This window comes from Lissotriton vulgaris, chromosome 11, assembly GCF_964263255.1.
Source record: "Lissotriton vulgaris chromosome 11, aLisVul1.2, whole genome shotgun sequence".
NCBI lineage: Eukaryota > Metazoa > Chordata > Amphibia > Caudata > Salamandridae > Lissotriton > Lissotriton vulgaris.
The window spans coordinates 1,106,269,774-1,106,291,464 of NC_141699.1; the positions used below are offsets into that span (position 1 = coordinate 1,106,269,774).

Sequence of the window (21,691 nt, forward strand, 5' to 3'; positions counted from 1 at the left end):
GGTGAGGGTCCTGGAGCAGGTGAACTTGCAGGTGTGACAGGCGAATGGGCCGTGGGTCCGTCCAGGGGTGGCTTCGCAGCATTGTGGTTAGCGTCCGGGGTTGAGGGCGAGGAGAGTAGCGGCATCGTATGTGTAGCTAGTGGGCTGGGTACAGCGGGGACCAGGGGGTCTGGCGCTGGGCGCGGTCCAGGCGCGGACAGGCGTAGACGGGCTTACCGTTGGCGCACCTTCGGCGCGCATGGGGCGCGTCCTCTGCGCGTAAACGCTGCGCGACAATGGATCTGACATATATGGATATTGGAAGGGGAGGGGTGAGGGAGGAGCAGCTAGGAGGCGGGTGCGTGGTGGAAGGGGCTGGCTCCGGGCACAACAACAACAATGCTAATGGCGGCTAAAACGGAAGTGCAGACCGGGTTGGGGGAAAGTGAATAAATTATTTACGCGGTGGGCAGCACAGCAATAAATAAACAAACGATGCGGCAATGCGAGCTAACCAACACAGGCACTCAGAATTATTGAAACAATACAGGCACTGTCGAGCAAACAAACAGGCAGGTGAAAATAATGAAATAATGAAATAATACTGCAGGCACGGTCAAGCGCTAATTAAGATCAGCAGCGCAGCGCTAACGATACCAGGCAGAGTAGGCAGGACCGTGCAAGGGCAGTAGGGAGCGACCGCTTCTGACGAAGTCAGGAGGGTCACAGCGCTTCGGTGGTCAGGGGGAAGCCTTGCCTCTTAGTGGGAGGGAGGAGCAGCTGGGAGGCGGGTGCGTGGTGGAGGGGGCGGGCTCCGGGCACAACAACAACAATGCTAATGGCTGCTAAAACGGAAATGCAGACCGGGTTGGGGGAAAGTGAATAAATTATTTACGCGGTGGGCAGCACAGCAATAAATAAACAAACGATGCGGCAATGCGAGCTAACCAACACAGGCACTCAGAATTAATGAAACAATGCAGGCACTGTCGAGCAAACAAACAGGCAGGTGAAAATAATGAAATAATGAAATAATACTGCAGGCACAGTCAAGCGCTAATTAAGATCAGCAGCGCAGCGCTAACGATACCAGGCAGAGTAGGCAGGAGCGAGCAAGGGCAGTAGGGAGCGACCGCTTCTGACGAAGTCCGGACGGTCACAGCGCTTCGGTGGTCGGGGGGAAGCCTTGCCTCTTAGTGGGAGGGAGGAGCAGCTGGGAGGCGGGTGCGTGGTGGAGGGGGCGGGCTCCGGGCACAACAACAACAATGCTAATGGCGGCTAAAACGGAAGTGCAGACCGGGTTGGGGAAAGTGAATAAATTATTTACGCGGTGAGCAGCACAGCAATAAATAAACAAACGATGCGGCAATGCGAGCTAAGCAACACAGGCACTCAGAATTAATGAAACAATGCAGGCACTGTCGAGCAAACAAACAGGCACGTGAAAATAATGAAATAATGAAATAATGAAATAATACTGCAGGCACGGTCAAGCGCTAATTGAGATCAGCAGCGCAGCGCTAACGATACCAGGCAGAGTAGGCAGGAGCGAGCAAGGGCAGTAGGGAGCAACCGCTTCTGACGAAGTCAGGGCGGATGTTATGTTATGTTATGTCACTGCAATTTGTATAGCGCAACAGCTGCCCCAGCAAAGGGCCGTACAGGCGCTGAAGATTACAACAAACAATCTTAGAGCACCCAATCGTACCTCATTGACAGGGAGGTTCTAAGAATTTGAGCCCACCCCTTGGTATGAGCAAAAACTGTGATATAATAGCGAAACCTATCGATATGAGATTATACTACAAATTCCGGGCAGGTACTCTCGCCACTAAAATCCTTGACTTGCACATGGTCCTCCTATGCTGACAACAAATGTCCAATATGTGGCGACCAAATTAAAACATAATCTCAAATTCCATTTGTTTGTCCTGCTTATGGGGGCCACTGAAAAAAAATACTAAAGCAGATCTGTAAGAATCTGGGCACCAGATTCTTCAGCGCAATATGCAACGTCTATTGCTAAGTCTTTGTGATGGATGTGGGACAAAAGATGTCAAATGTAATCTAATCTGTTTTAATGTCAAAATGCTGTGTTATAAGCTAGAAAGATTTACATTAGCCAATAGGGCTATGATGTGGACCCATTTTGTATGCATGCTGTGCTTTGGATTTCAAGTATAATCTTTGTATGATATTTTGTGGGTTTTATTATTTATATTGCTTTTATGGCATATATTGTCGAAATGAAGCTCTTTTAACTGACTGATTATCTGAATAAATGTCTGGAGCTGGCCCATCTATTGCTGATTTTGCACAGCTTTCAACAACTCATGGCATTGAGCCCTATTTGAGGGTAATTGTATCTCCTACACATTGGCATTGGTTATTCTTTTTAGACTTCGCACTTAAAAATTTGCCTTTGTCTCATGGGGTGCCTGGAATCAAGATTTCTCTTTTTGTGTGCGTGACAATATTTCGATTCAAAGTGCTAGCCATTTCTTGCTGTTCTGTTCTTAGTACCAAGGGACAAGATGTAGCTTTTTGGTGCCATTACGTAGGAAAAATGTGTGACAGCATAAGGCTGAATTAGTTTTCTTGCAGTCCTTAGACTAACTTGAAATGTCCTGGCCGGTCCTTCATTTGAGAAAAATAGACATTCCATATTAGGAGGTGATATCAATTGCAATGGCTGTTTTACAATATTGAAGTTTTACACTGAATTTCTACACTTTTTTAAATGGAATTTTATCATATAATTGTTACAAAAAATGGTTATAGCACAGGATCTCCGCACAAGATGAAAACATTTCATTCATGTTTCATTATTCTTGTGTGCTTGCTTTTCTGGCCTTCGGCCAAATAAAGTTTATTTTGACTTGACTAACTCATTGCAAAGACTACAGGAAGCCCCATCAGACAAGGCAAGGACACACTATACACAACCAGGTGTACTGGCAGGGGAAGAGGGTGAATCTCACACTGTAATCCCTTTCATTGACACAGGAAAGATGTGAAAATGTGACAGCAATAACTAGTGATCAGAAACCTAAAGAAAACTAACTGTACCACAGAAGAAGACATAAATAAAGTTCATACCTGTAAGCATGCCTTCATCTACAATGCAACTCCCGTTGATGAGTACAGCATCGCACGGCAAATAAAGCTTGTTTGAAGTTAATATAATGACATCTCCAGGGACTAAATTATGTGATTCCACCTCTTTGTACTCTGCAAAATAAGAAAACATATTTGTTTACACATGTCTGTTATTATGGATACTTCTTAACCTGGCGCTGCGCTTTTGCAGCTTTTCTTAAATGTAGATAACTGAGACAAGCAATTTTTTTTTGTTTTTTGTTTTTTAAAGACCTTTATTGTGTTGTGATCATCACACACCTTCTGGCCTACAACTCCTCGGGCTGGCCGCAACATTTCTTCATGTTATGCAGTAGTTGTAGAGTGCACAGCCCCTGTGCCGTCAACCCGGGGGTGCGTCATAAATCAGCATGTGTATGTGGTTCGCGGTAGAATGCAGATTAATGTAGTTCCGGTTTTTATTTTTTATTTTATAACTTTAAACAGTATTGTCCTTCATAAAAATTCTTTTCCATTTTAGTATTAAAAACCAAAAAACACAAACAGGGTCATCAATTTACATCACAATCGAGTCGGTTGCAGCACCAATGATACATTGACAGTACAGTGAGTTTCATGCGTACAAAGCCATTGAGAAGTCAATTTATTCTATGTCTTCTGAGCTAGTCTGTGGGGTATGTGGAGGCTCACAAATGTTTCTCCTAAAGTCATTCCAGCGTGTCCATATTTCTACCCATTTCCGAGGGCACCCTCTTGCTATGTACACAGTTTTTTCTTACTGTATGCACCAGTCCATGTCGCTTTGCCAGTCTGTCAGTTTTGGTGGGTTAGGGTTACCCCACAATCTGGCGATGTTCCTTTTTGCCACCATTTGACCAAGTGTCACCCACATTTTCCCCCTCGGAGACAGGTCTGTGGGCTCCCAGATGTTCAGGAGACACCTCCTGGCCTCCAGACGAACCTCTACCTCCCACACCTCCTGCATACATTGCACCACCCGTCTCCAGTACCTTTGCACCTGTGGGCAATCCCATAGTATGTGGAAAAAGGTGCCTGTTCTGCCACACCCCGTCTGCAAATTCCATCGCCTCCTCTCCCCATCATTTGTAATCTCGTACATGAAATATATATTCTGTGCAGTACTTTCAGCTGGATTAGTCGTAGTCGGGCTGAAATTGCCACCTCCTGTGGGGAGGCAAGAGCATACAGCCATTCCTCTTCATCTATCTCTAGCCCGTCAGCAACCCATTTCTCTTTTAGGGAAGGGTGCATGTCAGGGGGGTTATTGATTAACTTTTTATATGTGAGAGAGATGGCGTGTTCTGTCATGTCTCCATCAAGTAATCTGTCTTCGAGTGGGGAGATTTGTGGTAATTTAGTCTCTGGTGGGATGTTCTCCTGCAGAGAGTGTCGCACTTGCATGTATCTGAAGAATTTGGTTTGTGCCAATTCAAATGTGTCTTGTAAATGGGCGAACGTGTGGATCCCTTTAGGGCCCCAGATGTCTTTGATTTGGGAGATTCCAATTAGATCCCAGTTTCGGAACCCCTTAGTATGCCCCAAGTTACCCAGTTTTTCGGAGGCCCATAATGGTGTGGCCATTGTGAGGACGTCCGACCATCCAAGTTTCTTCTGCGCTATATGCCATATCTGTACAGAGTGTTGTGTCGGTCCAGTGAGTCGGTGTGTGCCTGGTTTGGACTAGAGTGCAACCTCATAGTTCCCCCCAGGGAGCAACCATCTGTCCATCCCGTAACCGGGATCATTGCCGTCACTGTACGTCCCCTGGTTGATCGCTGAGAGGTGGGCTGCCCAGTAGTATTTACGAATGTCAGGGAGGGCTATTCCCCCATCAAATGATTCCACACAAGGTTAGAAAAAAAGCTCTGATTTACATAAATACAAATAAAGCCAGACAAAAACAAATCTAATTAGATAGAGATGTTTTAAAGTTTATAGTGACAAATAGGGTCAAGAAGCGAAATGTGCTATTGGGGATATCCAGTGTTAAGGATGAGATGCGCAGCTGAGGCAATGCATCGGCTCTGATGAGTGGTGAAGCTGCGTTTGGAGTTTGGGCATCTTTATCGACACTTCTGTCAACTGGAGATGCTAGGAGCTGTGCAGGGGGAAGCATCGCAGTGCAGGTTCTGAGGGGAATGTGTTAGTCCCAAGATGCCGGAGGTGGTGGTTATGTGATTCTTTATACGATGGGTCCAATCAGCAGCGATGCTGTGGTTCTGCTCAAGGATGCACTGCTCAGCCAATGAGAGGTGTCAGTTCTGCTCAGAGATGCATCGCTTAGCAGTGAAGATGTGTTGGTTGCACTGGCAAGGCCTTAGGCCCACTTTCAAGGGTCCAGAACTAGGTTGGTGCCACTTGGCAAGGTGAACTCACAGATAAAAGAGTACAGGTGCAGGGGGTTGGAAGCCTGTTCTGTCCTTGAGGATTCAAATAAGGAAGCCAACCAACTAGCCCTTGAAGTCACTCTGGGTTCTGGGCTAAAGAGATGCAGACCCAGTCAATCTCAACCAGGCAAGAGGACAGCAGGCAGCATAGCAATAAAGCACAAACAGGAGATCAGCAGTCCTTTCAGCAGCTCAGCAGTCCTTCTTCCTGGCAGAGTATCTACAGGTCCAGAAGTGTACTCATGCAGAGGAGACTGAGGTCCATTACTTATACCTAGTGATGCCTTTGAAGTTGGGAGACTTCAAAGACATGTCTTTGAAGTGCACAAAATCCATGCCCTTCCTGTCATGGCTCCAGACTCACTACAGGGGCAGCCCTTAGTGTGTGGCTAGGACATGGCCTCTTCAGGTGTGATGCTATGCCCACCACCTCCCTTCCATCCTGCCAGAGATGGATCATTGAGACACATCTAAGCTCCCATTGTGTGTGTCTGTCAATGAGGGATTTACAAAGCCCAACTGTCAACTGCATCCAGTCATGTGATCAGAGACAGCCTAGAAGGCACCAAATAGTTAAAGCAAGAAAATGGCAACTTTCTAAATGTGGCATTTTCAGAATTTTAATTTAAGCCATAAATTAGGATTTTAAATTAGGATTCCAGAGACACAAAACTCGGCTCAGTTATAGCCTCCGATTTGGAAATTACACTTATAAGCTATAATAAAGTAATCCCAATGTTACCCTATAGGAGAGAGAAAGTTCTTGCAGAAGTGAAAAATGAATTTGAGAGTCTTTCACTACCAGAGCATATAAATCTAAAAAGCACATGTCTTGCCTTTTAAATACACTGCATCATGACCTTTGAGTTGTCCACAGCCTACGTTAGGGGTGACCTATATGTATAAAAAAGGGAAGGTTAGGGCCTGGCAAAATGTTTATTTTGCCAGGTTGACATGGCAGATCAAACTACACACACAGGCTCTGAAATAACCGTCCTGAGACATAGTTAAAGGGCTACTTAAGTGGGTGGCCCAATCAGTACTGCAGGCTCACTAGTAGCATTCAATTTATAGGCCCAGGCTACATGTATTATCACTTTACTAGGAACTTATACGCACATTAAATATGCCAATTGGGGATGAATCAATATTACCATGTATAGGGGAGAGAGCACAAGATCCTTTTCACAGGTTAGCCGTGGTAAAGTGTGCAGAGTTCCAAAAACAGCACAATTGAAGGTAGCAAAGTGTAGGAGGAAGGCAGATTGTTTGTGGGTAATCCACCCTAAGGTTGACAGGTCTAAAAGACTGCGAGAAGGAAGAGTGAGACTATGAGTAGCGAAGATTAGCTGTGATTAATCAAAGCATAGTCCACATGTCTATATTAATAACCTGAGATCTTGTAAATTCATTGCTTTGGACTGAGCCACAAAGAAATATAACCAAAATAAAGAGCTGTTGCATTATGGAAAATAATTTTGTAACTGTCAAAAGTACTCTAACCTTAAATGTAGATAGCACTAGAGTCCGCCATTCATGTGAAATGTCACCCAAATTGACGGTGAGCTGTCTCACAAATGTCACTTACAGGGATTCCCCCAAACTAAGCCGGCACTCTGATGATCTTTCTTGAATCCCCTCACAAAGATTGAGCCAGCAATGAAATAAACCAAGAAAACAGTGGATCTGATCCATCTAGACAAAGTCTCAGCTGAATATTTTCAGTGGTATATCGAGAGGGTCTTAAGACTAAATGTTGCATCAATCCTCAATATCACTGCATGTTGTCTACCAAGGACTGACTCCCGATGTTACATGAATCTTACATCTTCCAAGTGCTTAGCCAATGTATCTGTGACTAGCAAGACAGGTTGTTTCAGTGGTCAGGAATGTCTGGAAGGACCATTAATACTAGCATTTAATCAGTGGCCGTCACTCAATATTTGCTGGTGGGCAAGCTTTCTCAAAGTAGCCTGGCCATCAATGTTTCCTCTTCCAGATCCCCATCTCTTGACTCCTATAGGTACTCAGAATAACTCGACTGCTCTGCCTTTAAATAGCCTTCCCCACCTCCATTGAAAGCCTCAACCTCGAAGAACGTCCAGCCCAACCTCAATACTGATCAGGCCATTGACTTGGGGGATCACATTGTTTGGGTGTCTCTATGCTGGCATGACTGCCAGCTGAACCAGTGAGGAGAATTACCAACTTCTTAGCCAGCATGGAACCATCTAGACAATCTATGCTGCCACATTGTCCATCAGCCTGACCAGAACTCAGTATCTGTGGACAGGGAGTGAAACCATAGAAGAGACACCTGCCAAGACAGAGTCCATGTTTTTTGTCATCAAAAACCGCATGATCCGGAAATCTGATGCAAAAGGCCAGAGCATGGGCATTGAGTGTAAAGGCAAACAAGTCTGCAACTGATATGTTGAAAGACATGAATCATTCTGAAAATCTCTCAGTTCAAGACTGGATATTGTAGTAAAGGACAAGCTTGTCTTAACTAGCCACTTCCATGGAGAAGGTGCAAATTCACCCAACAGCAAAGACTTAGTGCTATTGGTGCTAATAACCAGGATATGCTTCATCTCTGCCAATTTACATGCACACACACCTGTTTCATCATTATGTTATTCCTCCCCATTACCACTTGCTACCGAAGCAAAAGCCTGAAGGCTGTGGGATATCATTGCAACTTACTTCCTATTGAAGACAGTTTTTTTCCTTTTCCCTGGGCCTACTGATAAACCCATGAGCTATATCCTATCCAGATCTACCAATATGATTTAGCCAAAGCTGGAGATGTGCCCTGTCTTTCAGCAGAATCCATATTCTTGGAGAGGATAAATATTTACTTCTGTCAAAGCCACATCACTGGAAAGATAGCATGGAAATACATATTTTGTCAAAGTAAAGTATCAGCAACCCTTTTGGTATACTACAAGGTCATCTTGCTGGTGAATAGGTCGTATCTGAATCAGACAATCCTTACATTGCGAAATGTAGATATTCCCTCCCAATACAAAAAGCAACTAGTCAATGCACTACTTTTGTAAAAACTCTGGAAGTTGGTTCATGGCCTATCTCTAGACTGGGGAGAGTTGGTAATGTTTGTCCCTAACCACACACCTGTGGGATTTTTGATATTACATATTGGAACATGAAGCTAAGTAAATTTCAAATATCAAGAAGATAAAAATGGTCTTTCTAATCAGTGTGATGACACAGCTTCTATCTAGTATTAAATCTCATCTTCCCCTGGCATGGGAAAGATGAGATTTCATGTTATGTAAATGTCTCTTTCTTTTTTGTTCATCGTTTATGTATGCCTCCTGCACAAATGGCCTTACTCATGCTACAGAAATTTGCAAGGGTCTATGAAGAGACAAATTTTCAGGGATCCGGTCATGCTTCCTTCGCCGATGTGGCAAAAATAAGGAAAAGGAATTTGAGGAGGAAGAAGATGAATGTCATTTTCTGGCCTTGCATGTATTCACTCAAAGTATGAGTCGTCCAGTGCACTACTGCTGTGCCTTATATTGGGCTATATCTTTTGAAACAAAGAGTATGTTTCTCTTCATTCTTGTCTGTTTTGTATTCCAAAAGGAGACATCAAATATAGGGAAAAGGATAGGAACACTCTAAATGGACGAGACAACAGTACTGCCTAAAAACAAACACTGGCATGTACAATAACTTATTAACAATAGCAGGCAGTCACTTATTGTGACTGGAGTGATGATATTGTCTGTTTAGAAGTCCACATTGTTTCTAAGCAAAAAAACTGCTTTGTTGAATTGCCTTATTGGAAGAGACAACCCCAATCTGAGAGCTGGTTTAAAAGAATCGCCAATCTGTCTATGATGAAATCATTGATATGCAACAATGTCAAGCACTCACCGCAACATAAATGCATTGCATTTATTGTTGTTGTGTGACATAACTATCTTCACCAAAAGATAATGGGTTTACAGGAGTTGTAATCTCCATGTCATGAAATTAGAACGATGATCACCATCACAGTACTTGAGTAACTGTTTTTAAAAACAGTAATTACAGTGTGGCTATCCTGGTCAATTAATGCACGCCATCTGGATAGCTGGGGCGGTGGACAAGAGCCCACTTTGGCCATACTTTAAAACCTTTCTGTGGATGGAGAGGAGTATGGTAGTCATCATTAGGTCATATATCTCAGCTTACAGAACCTCTGAATAACTTGTAATAATCCAGTTATGGACAGCACCCCTTGTGACAAACTAGATCAAGGAACCACATTTCAAAGGCTGATTTAATATGTCATATTGTGCACCAAGAGTGAAACACAATCACTTTTAGATGGCGAACACTAGCATGAAAGTGTCTATGTGGAAGGGACCGCTCTCCACAGTGAAGAGTTAGGACAGGGTAGTATCACACTTATCTCTGCACCACATGCACTAGACTTGGAATTGCACGTTGTGGTGTGGGACACACTTTTTACAGACTCAGCCATAGCAGTCAAATATATGTTGAATGGAATTACAGCAAATGGTTTCTTCATTGAACTAAAAAATGAAGGCGAAAAAAGCGTCCCTCTGTTTAGGGATAAGGTTGGGATCAGTTGAATTTTGGGCTGTCGTTGACATCTGATGGTATTATCTGTGTTTACATGTTATTTGTATTGTTTACCACAATGACCCAGGGTAGCCTATTAATGCTAAAGAAGAAGACCAAACCAAACTAAGTTGATAAAAAGATATTTTGGAAGAGATTAGTCGGGGTTGTACTGGTTCTAGAAGGTGACCAAATTAGATTGACATCTAATGTAGAGTAACAAAGATTCCATTTACTCCCATCTGATAAGCAAAGGATCTCCTGTCTTGATGCACTTTCTTAATCTTAGGAGCATTGAGAAGGTGGACTGAGGATGAGCCAGGTCTATGTGGAATTTATTAGGAGAAGAACGGTTTAACGGAAATCGGACCAATGACATGTAGGTCCTTAAACAGATGCAAAAACTTTTGAACATTTTTTAAAATATATGTGTTTATCCACTCCATGCAATGTGTTTTTGGCAACTGATGGCTCATGCCAAATTAGACCTTTAGCTCTCGAAGCGCTTCTAATTCTGAACCTTCCAATATTAAGGCACAACCTCTGGTCACAATTAGAAAGAACTCACCTCCAGTTTTTAGACTCACGGTGACCATGACGCTATTGTTCGCCGCAACCAAGTTATGCAGGTTAACGGATTGCTGTTATGGAGGAGCAAAAAGACGCAGAAGTTACTATGAGCAGAAATATTACACACTTTTGTTTACATCCTAGACAGATTTATAATTCCTTTCTAACAATGGGATTAGAATTGAATTCTGAGATGGGACATCAACACTCCTCTAACACCCATAAGAATCCTTGTAGTCCTCAGACGTGGTTTAACACATCATCGGTTCATCATGTGCATCACTTTACTAGGAGTAAAAGATCTTGGTAAATAATACAAGTGAAATGGTTAAACCTTAATTAGTTTTCCAAACGTTTTGGGTTGAGGCCACTCAATGATGCTTAATATCTCCTGCTTTGTTGCTTAGACTGACTGAGAGGTTGGGTTTGTCCCTGAAGAGTATCCAGTAATGTCATCATACCACAAGAAAACCTCACAGCACTCATGCCATTTTAAAATAACCTCTCAGGTTGGATACGATGGAAGAAGGACCCCCAGTTTTTGTCAAAGATTGGCAACTGATTTGGCTAAAAGGGGCAATTAGTGAATTAGATATTGCCCTGTGTACATCTACCCATATGTGTCGACTCACCAAAAATGCGAGGGGTAGCGGAAATAACATTGCATTCCCATTTAATGCTGATGACATCACAGGAAGTGACAACACAAGTCTCATTCCTCCTTGTTACCACAGGAAATAATGTTCAATGAACATGCATTTGAAAACACTCAACTAAAGTAAATTACAAGTACAAGATCAATAAAATCACTAGAGTTATGAAAGTTCATAAAAGTGTATTTTAGTTTGCAATCATATGTCAACTAATTCAATGTCAGACTCTGCCCCGGGTCAGTCATTATATATACCAGTACAGCAATTGCACAGATAAGCACAACTATGCATAACCAGTAGTAACCTGCAATGCCAAGGCACTATCATTAAATAATCATGCATTGGTTCAATTATCCAAACATGGGGCCTCATTACAATGGCGGTCGGAGCGGCTTCTGCGGTTCTGTCAGAAGGGGTTGGACTGCCACACACTCAGCGGAGGCAGTCGGTTTGACCCTCGAATTATGATGCATGTATCGTATACTCCGACCGACAGTTGAAAGATCACTAACAGCTTTTCTGCAACCCTTGAGGTGGCAGTCAGAGAAAAACAGCAGCCATAAGACAGTACAAGGATCTCGTACCATTGCCCGGATTATGAGGTGGGTTCCTAACAACCCGACCATAGCGCTCCGACCGCCTGCCTAGAGTCTTTGGAAAAGAACGATTGGGGTGCATACTCACCCAAATCCGCTTTTCTCCAGCAGCCTCTGCCATGGATCCTTTCCTCCAGGTCCCCCCTACACCTGGGCCGCTGTACCCTGAAGACTACGATCCTGTGGGTGCCGGAATCCATGTAAATCCCAATCGATATGTATCCCCATTGACTGGACTGTGCACAATCCACCACACTCAAGCAATGGGGTACATGGTGCACAAGACATATCCCAACATTTGTCATGACTATGTGTACAATACACATGTTTTCTGTGAGTTTTGTATGCATTAGCAGTGACATATTTGAGGGTATGTGCTCTGCCTTAGATGCGACCGCATCTACCTGCTACATTGTAATACAGCTGGGTAACCTTCTCGGCTTTGGCGGTCAGAAAGGTCTCACAAGGACGGTAGTCGGATGGTCGATCCAACCACCTTCGTAATGAGGACTATAGTTTCAAATGCTCAGACCCAGAGTGTTGCGTAAGCGATCGCTTATGGTATCAAGATCTCACCGACTTTGAACAGCAAATGTATCCATAATGTTAAGCAGATTTTGGAGACTTAAGACAACATTATTCCTTAGGTTAAACATATATTACTGGCTGAGCTTTGGGGAGCAGAAGTGGTCCTCAGGTTACCAAATTGGTCTAGCGTAGGTATTAAGATAGTTGATATAACCCTTGGATAAAATCGATCTTAGACCCTCAGATCCCAGATTGCTGAGGTTTCCACCAGGTAGCAGAGATTTTAAATGCTGTCAACGGTAGGAATGTTTGGGGGCTACACTTCTAACAACATCAGTTCCTCTTCCACAATGTTTCGCCTTTCTTAATGCAGAGGTTTGTAACCAGACTGCAAAGGATGAATGTCCTCATAGTAACCAAGTAGAATTCATTAATGTATGCTCACGAGCCTCGTATTTTAATCTTTAACCTTTAACATATTTGTTTCTTACAATACATTTGCGATTTAATATAGGGTCCCTTATATCTAATTGGTTTAAATAACTAAAGAAATATGTATGGATTATTCACTTCAGGAGTGGAGAAATACAGTTTTTTCCTTTTCAATAAATAGTGCTTGTTAAGCACTATTTTAATAAATGGTTAAATTGTTATGTACAGTAGCCAAGTATTCGTAATTCTGCAATTTTGAAAACAATTACCTATTCTGAATTGAGACTGTGAGCTTGTTTTCATTTTTAAATTAGATCCCAGTTATTGTGTGCCTGCCTTTACCCACTTATCATTTCATGTTGCTTTTCAGTCATAGTTAAGTAGAATATTACAATGGAACTTTATAAGAATACTTTGCCAATAACAATTAAGATACTAATCATTTTTCTACCCAGCTGGAGAGTGGGTGCATATATGGATACTGAAGTAATGCATGCTCTTAGTCATTTTCAGAGGGAATACATGTCCTCAGACTCAGGACCATGCAGTATGCAAGGACGTGAGGTTTTTGAGATGGAGGCAGGGATACTTTGAAATACAATAAATAGAAATCTTAAGCACAGTTTGTGTTCGGGTCCTGCTCCTGCTACTTTTGAGGTCAGGAGTCACAAGGACAGTGACTCATGCCACAAAGGGAAATCCAGGGGTGTCAGCTGCTGTCCCTGGTAACCCCCAGTTAGCGTCTAAGGCAGGACCTACCCACTGGTCTTCCAGTACTAGAACACAAACACAGCTCAACCATACTCCTGATTATTGACATGCAACACCCCCCCCACACTGTTCCACCAGTAACTGGGGGCTCTAGCAGGTGTACAGTGCCCCTCAATCCTGGCCTGTAGCAGTGTACCCTATATCAACAAACACATTCAGCAAACCTGATCTGTGGCACCTCTCTTTTTTCTTTTTTTTTTCTATTTTAGAAAACAATTCCATTACAATGTATCCATATGTTTTAGATAAAAAAGAAAACAAATTGTATAGTTCAGCTAGCAAAGAGGGCAACAAAAAACAAGAAGAACGGATAGGAATAAATTACATACAGGAAGCGAAAACATACTGATCCCTAATGTTAACACTACATAAGTCGATCGAACACACTGACTCACGGTTCCTGGGAAGACAAAAAAAAAAGAGGGAGAACACATTAGGAAACAATACATATCAATCAGACGGGGACAGAGAAGACCAGGCCGTGATGGGAGACCAAATCTTTTCCCCCGCATCCTGGACTTAAGCCCCCTAGCAGCATAAATCGCTGACTCATAGTTATAGACTGCCAGGAATCTAGCAAGCCAGTTTTGGAAGCACAGAGGATCTTCCTCTTTCCAGCCAGTAGCCAAAATGATGCGGTATAAAGCAGAACCAATAAATAGCATTACTACCTCACTGTGGTGCAGTCTCAAAGTGCAATCATATCCCAGCATACAAATTGTTTGTGATTCCGGCAGATCTCGTCCAAACACCTCCCTCCAAAACTCCCAAATAATTTTCTTAAAAAGCCCTAAGTTGTCACATTCGTAGAACATATGCACAAGAGTCGCAGGTCCACTTTTGCACCAGGGCAGCGGTCGCTGTCAGTTTTCCCCCAAGCATGCATTTTTGTCTGGTGTATAATACAGATATTATACTGTTTTATACAGCTGAGCCCTAAGATTGGTGGAAAGTAGAAATTGGGAGGCCATTGTCAATACCTTGTCTAAATCCACATCTGGATTGCCTAATTTACTAGCCCAGGTTGCTTCTGTACGTTCAGTATCATCTGGTGCGTTGGCAAGTAAAGCATTATAGAATGTACGTATTCTAGAGGAGGATTTCTGGATATCTTCTAACAGGGGTATTCTGTTCCAGTTTATGTTAGGATCTGTGGCACCTCTCAATGCTCATGCAATACACCCCACTCCAGTGTTGCATAGACCTTTCACGCAGCCTGGCACTGTCAGATGGGGACAGCTGGGAAGGGTCAGATTATGGGACATTTCTTTGTCCTGTAACTCTTACAATCTCAAATGGTGCTGCCACGAACAGCAGCTGTTTTCTGCAACCCTGGAGCATTTTTCCCAGCAAACTGTCCCTGTTTCTCAGTTTCTGGTGCTACCTTCACCCCCTCTGAGGCTAGGGGTCCCAAGGGCAAGGCAGGGGTCACATTGGCAGTGCCAGGGGCCTCATTTGAAACCCCTGGTGACTTCTAAATGACGTCTATGCATCATTGGAAAGACGTCATTTGAGGTGGTAAAGTGCACAGAGTCCTAGAGTGGACAAAGATTAATTTAAGCAAGAATTGGAGGGTAAAGGCAAAATATTTACAGGAAGACCACCCTGAGACTGAGAGGCCTAACAGTTATCAGGTGTGTACCGACTCCAGGATTAGTGCAGCAGCAGAAGAACAACACCACTGTTGTGTCCCTAAGTATTTAACAACAATGGAGGAGTACCCCCCTAGGAGGAAAATACAGAAAATGAATTCTTTCTGTATCTGGAGCGCGAGGCTCAGGTTAGCACTATGTGCCCAACCTGTTACTGGACAGTGCTTGTCCTTGAAGAAGACCCCTCACTCACCAACCTGGTTGGTGACATGCTTCATCATCGGGGTCCCACCCCATAGGCAGAGTGCCCATAGGGTGTGCTGCGACACCTGACTACAGTGGAGCGGGTTTCTTGTTTTTTATATGTGCAAAAAGTTACAGTGATACGTGTATTAAAAAGGGCCAAGACTACTCACTTCAAGACTTTATTCTTGAGTGCTTGGACCCTGATAAAATCAATGTGGCACCTGTGCCTAACTAGGAAGGCTTTGGTGCCTCGAGAAGTGTGATAAATTAAAAATAGCGTAGTGTGCTATGTGATTTAGTTAAAAATAGGTCTACACGTTTCAACCATATGGAAAAATTATTTGGTTTTCGTCAGGACCGTGAGGTTTGAGCGGGGTGGTCCGCACACGCTAAGGTGCGTCCTGCCCTCGTTCAAATGAAGACCACAAATTATGGTCTGGTGTAAAAATGTGTCTTTTCCTGGTTCAGGAGAAAACACTCGAAGCGGTAACTATCGCTTCATGGGCATCGGATTATCCAAGACGGCAAGTATCCGTCACTTGCGGCTTCTGCTCATCTTGAGTACAAACCTACTTGGTTGCTACTCGCTTCTGCTCATCTTGAGTACAAACCTACTTGGTTGCTACTCGCGAGTAGCAACCAAGTAGGTTGGTACTCAAGATGAGCAGAAGCCGCAAGTGACGGATACTTGCCGTCTTGGATAATCTAGTGACATACAAAAGCAATGGTATGGTTTATGGTAGTGTATGGTATGGTATGGTATAGTATGGTGTGGTATGGTATAGTAGGTGTGGTATGGCAAGTTATGGTATGGTATGGCATGGCATAGTATGGCTTGGTATGTCACTTCTCTTGTAGATGAAATGACCCCCACCATAGCCCCTGCTTCCCTTGTTCATTATCCCCTCACCCACTGAGAGGGGCAGCACTGAATGCAAAGTTTAGCCTTAACAGTATATTTAGGTCAGCTTGATGTATGACTATTGCACCCAGCTGCAGCCCCACAGCCTTCAAGTCAGGCCTCACTGTTTGCCCTTAGCTAGATTTTGCATTTCTCATCATTTCACACTCACAGAGTCTCTACCAAAGAGATGACTTTTCTGGGCCAGTCAGGGCACTCACCTTCCGGAGGTCATAGGTCGTGACTGTCACGGAAACTAGAGTCATAACGATGATGATACAGAAAAGTTCATAGTTCTCAAAGTACAACCAAAGAGCCATAGCACAAGCTTGGAACCAGTAAAAGGGATTTAGAACCTGTGTAGAACAAAGAGAAAACAGATATAAGTAGCTTTCACAGGTTATTTAGATTATTGACATTAATCAATAAACCAGTTATTTTCGAGGTCAGTATGTTCTGAAAGAACTACTGCAAGCAGCAAGAGAGCACTGGGTCTGAGATCCACCTGCCAGCTCCTTGGAGGCTTTCCGCCCGACATTCTAGGTTTCCGTTCGAACGCAGAATTATGATACTGGCAGTCAGCGGGAAACCCGCGATGGAATTCCGGTCTGCTTCCAATGGGCTCACTGAGTCCGTCGGGGTGGCGGGCGGTATACTAATCCCAAAACGGCAGCAAAGCCAGCCTTGGCTATCCTGCCGGGATTACAATGTTGCTTTCCGCCTGCCTTTTCATGGCGGTCCGCCTGCCATCAAAAGGTAGACGGATATTGAATTTGGGGGTCCCAAGCAAAGCCCCTTGCCCTCTGCCATGGGGCCTGTGCCCCTTTAAACATCCCTATTCCATGTGGCAGGCACAGCATGGTGCCAGCCACAAGGTGCAGGGATGCTTGAAAACATCAATTTTTCTACTGCAGCTTGAACTGCGCACAAACTGTAATAGAAAAATGGATGTTTCCAACCACCCGTAGGGCGGTCAAATCCTAATACTGTGGATGGAAGTGCCGGCTAATAGTCGGGCGGTTCCATCCCGCTGCGGTGTCGGTCGGACGCTTGTCCGATCGACATCGTAATCAGGCCCATAATATCCCTGGATATTAATATAATGAATTTAAATTGTGGGGTACAGTTTTTAGGGATAGTTAATTATTTCCCACAAACTGTTCGATCAATTACCACCAATAGGACAGCAAAAATGCATAACTGCAGCTAAATGTTTGGTATTATGCAATGGATTCAGGCTACAGCTATGACACAGAATATTTGAATCTCTATATGTTAATTTAGCTTGTCACATCTCAAAGAGCTGCCATTGTGCTCACCCGATTAATAACTGATTAACCTATTAAAACATCGTGTCAGCCAATCAACTGCTTATTTGGTTATTTTCTGCACAAAGTAAGAGTCCAGGAGCTCCTCCTACCTCTTTGTAGAGAAGTTTCCAGACTGGGACTACCTCTACTTCAATAGCATTGGGTCCGCAGATCAGTTTCCTAGAAAGAACAATTCCTTGGTTAGTAATAAACACTGAAAACATACAATATGTAAACATCATACCTGCCTGAGGTTCCAGCCCCTTGAGCACATGTGTGGAAAGACTCTCCACTCTCCAGATCCAATGATCTTCTCAGGATTGTGATACATTTACTCTTCTTGGCTGTGAACTGATTTTTGTACTACTTCAAGGCACTTGGTCATGGATGAAGGGAACCTCAAGGATACAAACTGGGGTTCAACAGAAGTAGCAGCTGATTGCATCTTCCCCACATGTCCCAGTGAATCCTGCATCATGGGAGCTGTGACGTTTCCAAGGTATATGCATGAGCAGCTTCTCCCGTCCAGGTTTGCTCATTGCTCTCTTGCAGTCCTTCATTTATGAGGCTATAAACAGGACTACAAGTGATTCAATGCAAAGAAAAGCCTGACTTGATGAGATCCTCAGTCATGGACAAGGGAATCTGTACACCCATGCATCTGTCACCTCTGACCTATGTGTGGAATGACGGAGCAAGCAGTGGATCACTGGAGGTGGCTGGGAAGGTCTCTGGTGTGAGAGGAGTGTGCACACTCACAGCCTGCAGCACTGTTGTCACTTCAGAGAATGGAGCCATGTGTCCCTTTACACTGATCCTGGCTCATGGAAGGCACAGCAGAAACCTCTGTAACATCTCACTGATACTTTTGTGCTTGGTACAATAACCACCAAAGCCTAACATGGCGACTTACCATGAAGGTGGTGGCTGTGGGATTGTGAGCGGTCTAGTATTTGGGTGGGCGGAGCTAGTGAGGTGGGGGGAAGAGGAGGATCCAGGGGATGGGCTAGTCAGTTAGAGTAGGGACGGGGACTTGAGAGCACATGTTGAATAAAGCTCTTAGATACATAAAGAAGTAGTCTGTCGTTATTACGAGGAAGACACACCAACTGGCGACGAGGGTGGGATGCACAGCTTGCTGTCCCTGAAACCGCAAATGACATTCGGTCCCGTTCCTAGAAATTGGGAAGGAAGTCGCTGCTGCGACGCAAGTGCTCCAAGAAGAATTGCCGCCCAGAGAAGAGAGACCATCAGTTCGTATCTGTTCCGTGATCGGGAGATCGCGTAGAGCCCCAGCGAAGAAGCGCAGTCGAGCATTGGTGAAGTTTTGAATTTGGCGCCGGTCCGCGCCTGAAGTGGTGAGAAGCTAAGAGGCCCGGCATGGTGTGAGGCCTACTGACAAGCTCTGAAGTCACCCAGTACCACTGTGCTACGAAATCGTAAGAAGTGTGAGATCAGGATGAATGCGTGGAAAAGTACTGAACAGATGAGATAGCCCGCCACGAGAGACCCTCACCCCAAAAGCGTGCGAAGTGGCATGCGCGCGAAAAGCCGAAGTTTGAATTGCGGCCCAAGCGTACCTGGTGAAGCGGAGTGGCCGGCGAGAGACAAGCAGACGATTGGAGAGATCGTTGTGCCAGCAGTGTGGTGGCGACGGGTGAGTCCCTGTTGCAACAAATCGTGCGAGTGAAGAGTGCATGCCGTCGGACATCGCAGAGTGAAAACTGTCAGTCAAGCGGCTATTTTGAAGTCAGGCAAGACGGGAAGGACCTCCCTGGTCAATAGTGAAGCGGCCATCTTGGAGTCAGGCATCAGTGCGCGCCATTCAGTTAAAGAAATTCGAGCACAGTAATGATCGAATGACGGACTGTACCAAGAGCGCATCACCCCAAGAGGCAAGACAAAAAAGGACACGAGCGTTTGTAGTGTTGCACAGAATTGCAGACATAAAGTGTCACGAGTACAGTGTACCGACGAGTCACATGAATGAGGTGACCCTGTTGCATGAAGACTTGCCCGAGACATTCCAAGCCACAGGTAATGAACTGATAAAAACATGAATAACATGAGATGATTGCTCAGCGTGAATAAGGGCATCACTTGAAACTGTGAACAGTGAATCACACTAATGCCCTGAGGCAGCGACAGAGTTCTTGTACAAGCACAAGACAATCCAAATGACCACGCGTGGGCAAGAGAGATAGAGTGTTACAGGAAACAGGAACATTAGAAAAATCATTCATCATGTCAACGCACAATTCACCACAAAGAGAAGCCAAGCCAATCCTAGTGGGCATGACCCACCTGAGGCCCCCAGAGCCATTGACTCTGATAGCTGGTGAAAGTAGGGGTCACGATGGCAGGAGTGGGTTGAAGACTTCGGGGACTACATCAAAGGGTCCAAGGTGACGGTGGATGAAGACCAGTTGATTGCATTGCGTAATGTAGTTGGAAAAGATATTAGCAAAGTAATAAAAGAACTGCCCCCGGCTGAAACCGGGACGTATGCCAAAGTTTGTGAAGCCTTAAACAAAAAGTTCCTGCACAAGCGTAATGTTGATTACGAGAGATACATGTTTCACCAGGCTCGACAGGACAAAGAAGAGCTGATGAGCACTTACTTAACATGACTGCGCCGACTATCCAATATTGCAATTTTGACACATTTTCCACAGAATATGCCATATGGCTTCGAATCATTGACGGGTGTCAATCCGAAGCACTTAGAAGGAAGCTGTTAAAGAAAAGTCACAAACTTGATGAAATTGAGGAGATGACAAGGGTGCACGATCAGGCCGAGGAGCACGCCAAGAAGATGGAGTCAGGGCGTGCGGAGAAAAGAGAGCAGGCCAACAGAGTCCAGAATGTCAGATCCCGCAAGCGTTCCAGAGAAAGGCCCAGAAGAGACGGGTAATCTGCCTGGCACCAGCAAGCCGGACACCGGCACCCTGAAACCTGTCGGCCAGACAAAAGGGAGGATCGTACCAAGAAATGTTATTGTTGTGGTTATGAGCTCCCACATACAGACTCCTGTCCTGTGATGGACCAGCAGTGTCGGAAGTGCAAGCACAAGGACGATTTGGAAGCTATGCGTGGAGATCCTCAAGGTGAAATGAGGAATGGTGCAGCTCGAACGTCCAGGCCGGGCGCTCGGCGTCACCATGTGCGAACCTCACAAGATCACACTCAATCATTGCCTGAGGCCCCAAACTCTAGTAGAGAGTCGAGACAATCTCAGTGGGTCTGCAGATCATCGTCCTGAGAATTTCGGTCAGCATCTTGGGAACCTAAATACACCAATGAATATGCAAGCATGGTGGCTAACCTGGACCAGTTGAAAAAGTACCCCCGACTCGATATCCTCGTAGGAAACCTTAGCACTAAGTTTGTGCTAGACAGCGGAGCATCGCTAAATTATCTCCCTGTGACTGAATATAGAAAGATGAAACCAATGCCCACCTTGAACCCAGCGCATGTCCGGGTGTACACATGGACGGCTAAAGAGCCACTGAACTGTCTTGGGCAATTCTCCATGACCCTTAAATATAAGACTAAGACCATATCAGCTGTCATACATGTTATTGAGGGTCCAGAGGCGGACTACCTTCTCAGCTTGCCGCTGAACGCCTTCGCCTAGTAGAAATTCTGTATCAAGTCAACAATGATCCTGATATAATTCATAAATTTCCAAAGTTGTTCTCCGGCCTGGGGAAGATGAATAAGTGTCAGAATAAACTTCACATAAATGAACAAGTCCGTCCTGTTGCTCAACACCCTCGCAGGGTGCCATTCCATCTCCAGCAGGCCGTCAAAGATGAACTGCAATAGTTACTGAAAGCTGACATCATTGAACGTACGCATGGTCCCACGCCCTGGGTGTCACCGGTAGTGATAGTTCCCAAGAAAGGGACGCCCGAGAGAGTGCGCTTGTGCGTGGACATGCGAGTGCTTAACATGGCCATAGAACGGGAGCGCCATCCAGGGCCCCATCAGAGTGACATGATATC

The 21,691-nt window shown here is 44.6% G+C and overlaps 1 protein-coding gene across 1 annotated transcript in view; it reads right to left on the reverse strand.

Moving 5' to 3' along the window:
* Window positions 1–21,691, reverse strand: part of LOC147684247 (putative cation-transporting ATPase 13A4) — a 446,726-nt gene that overhangs the window by 268,318 nt on the left and 156,717 nt on the right. The window contains exons 6-9 of the mRNA XM_086944647.1: window positions 17,795–17,864; window positions 16,596–16,730; window positions 10,654–10,726; window positions 3,079–3,210 (exon numbers count right to left, since the gene is read on the reverse strand). Of these exons, the coding sequence (XP_086800773.1) occupies window positions 3,079–3,210; window positions 10,654–10,726; window positions 16,596–16,730; window positions 17,795–17,864 (410 nt within the window). The remainder of the gene's footprint in view (window positions 1–3,078; window positions 3,211–10,653; window positions 10,727–16,595; window positions 16,731–17,794; window positions 17,865–21,691) is intronic.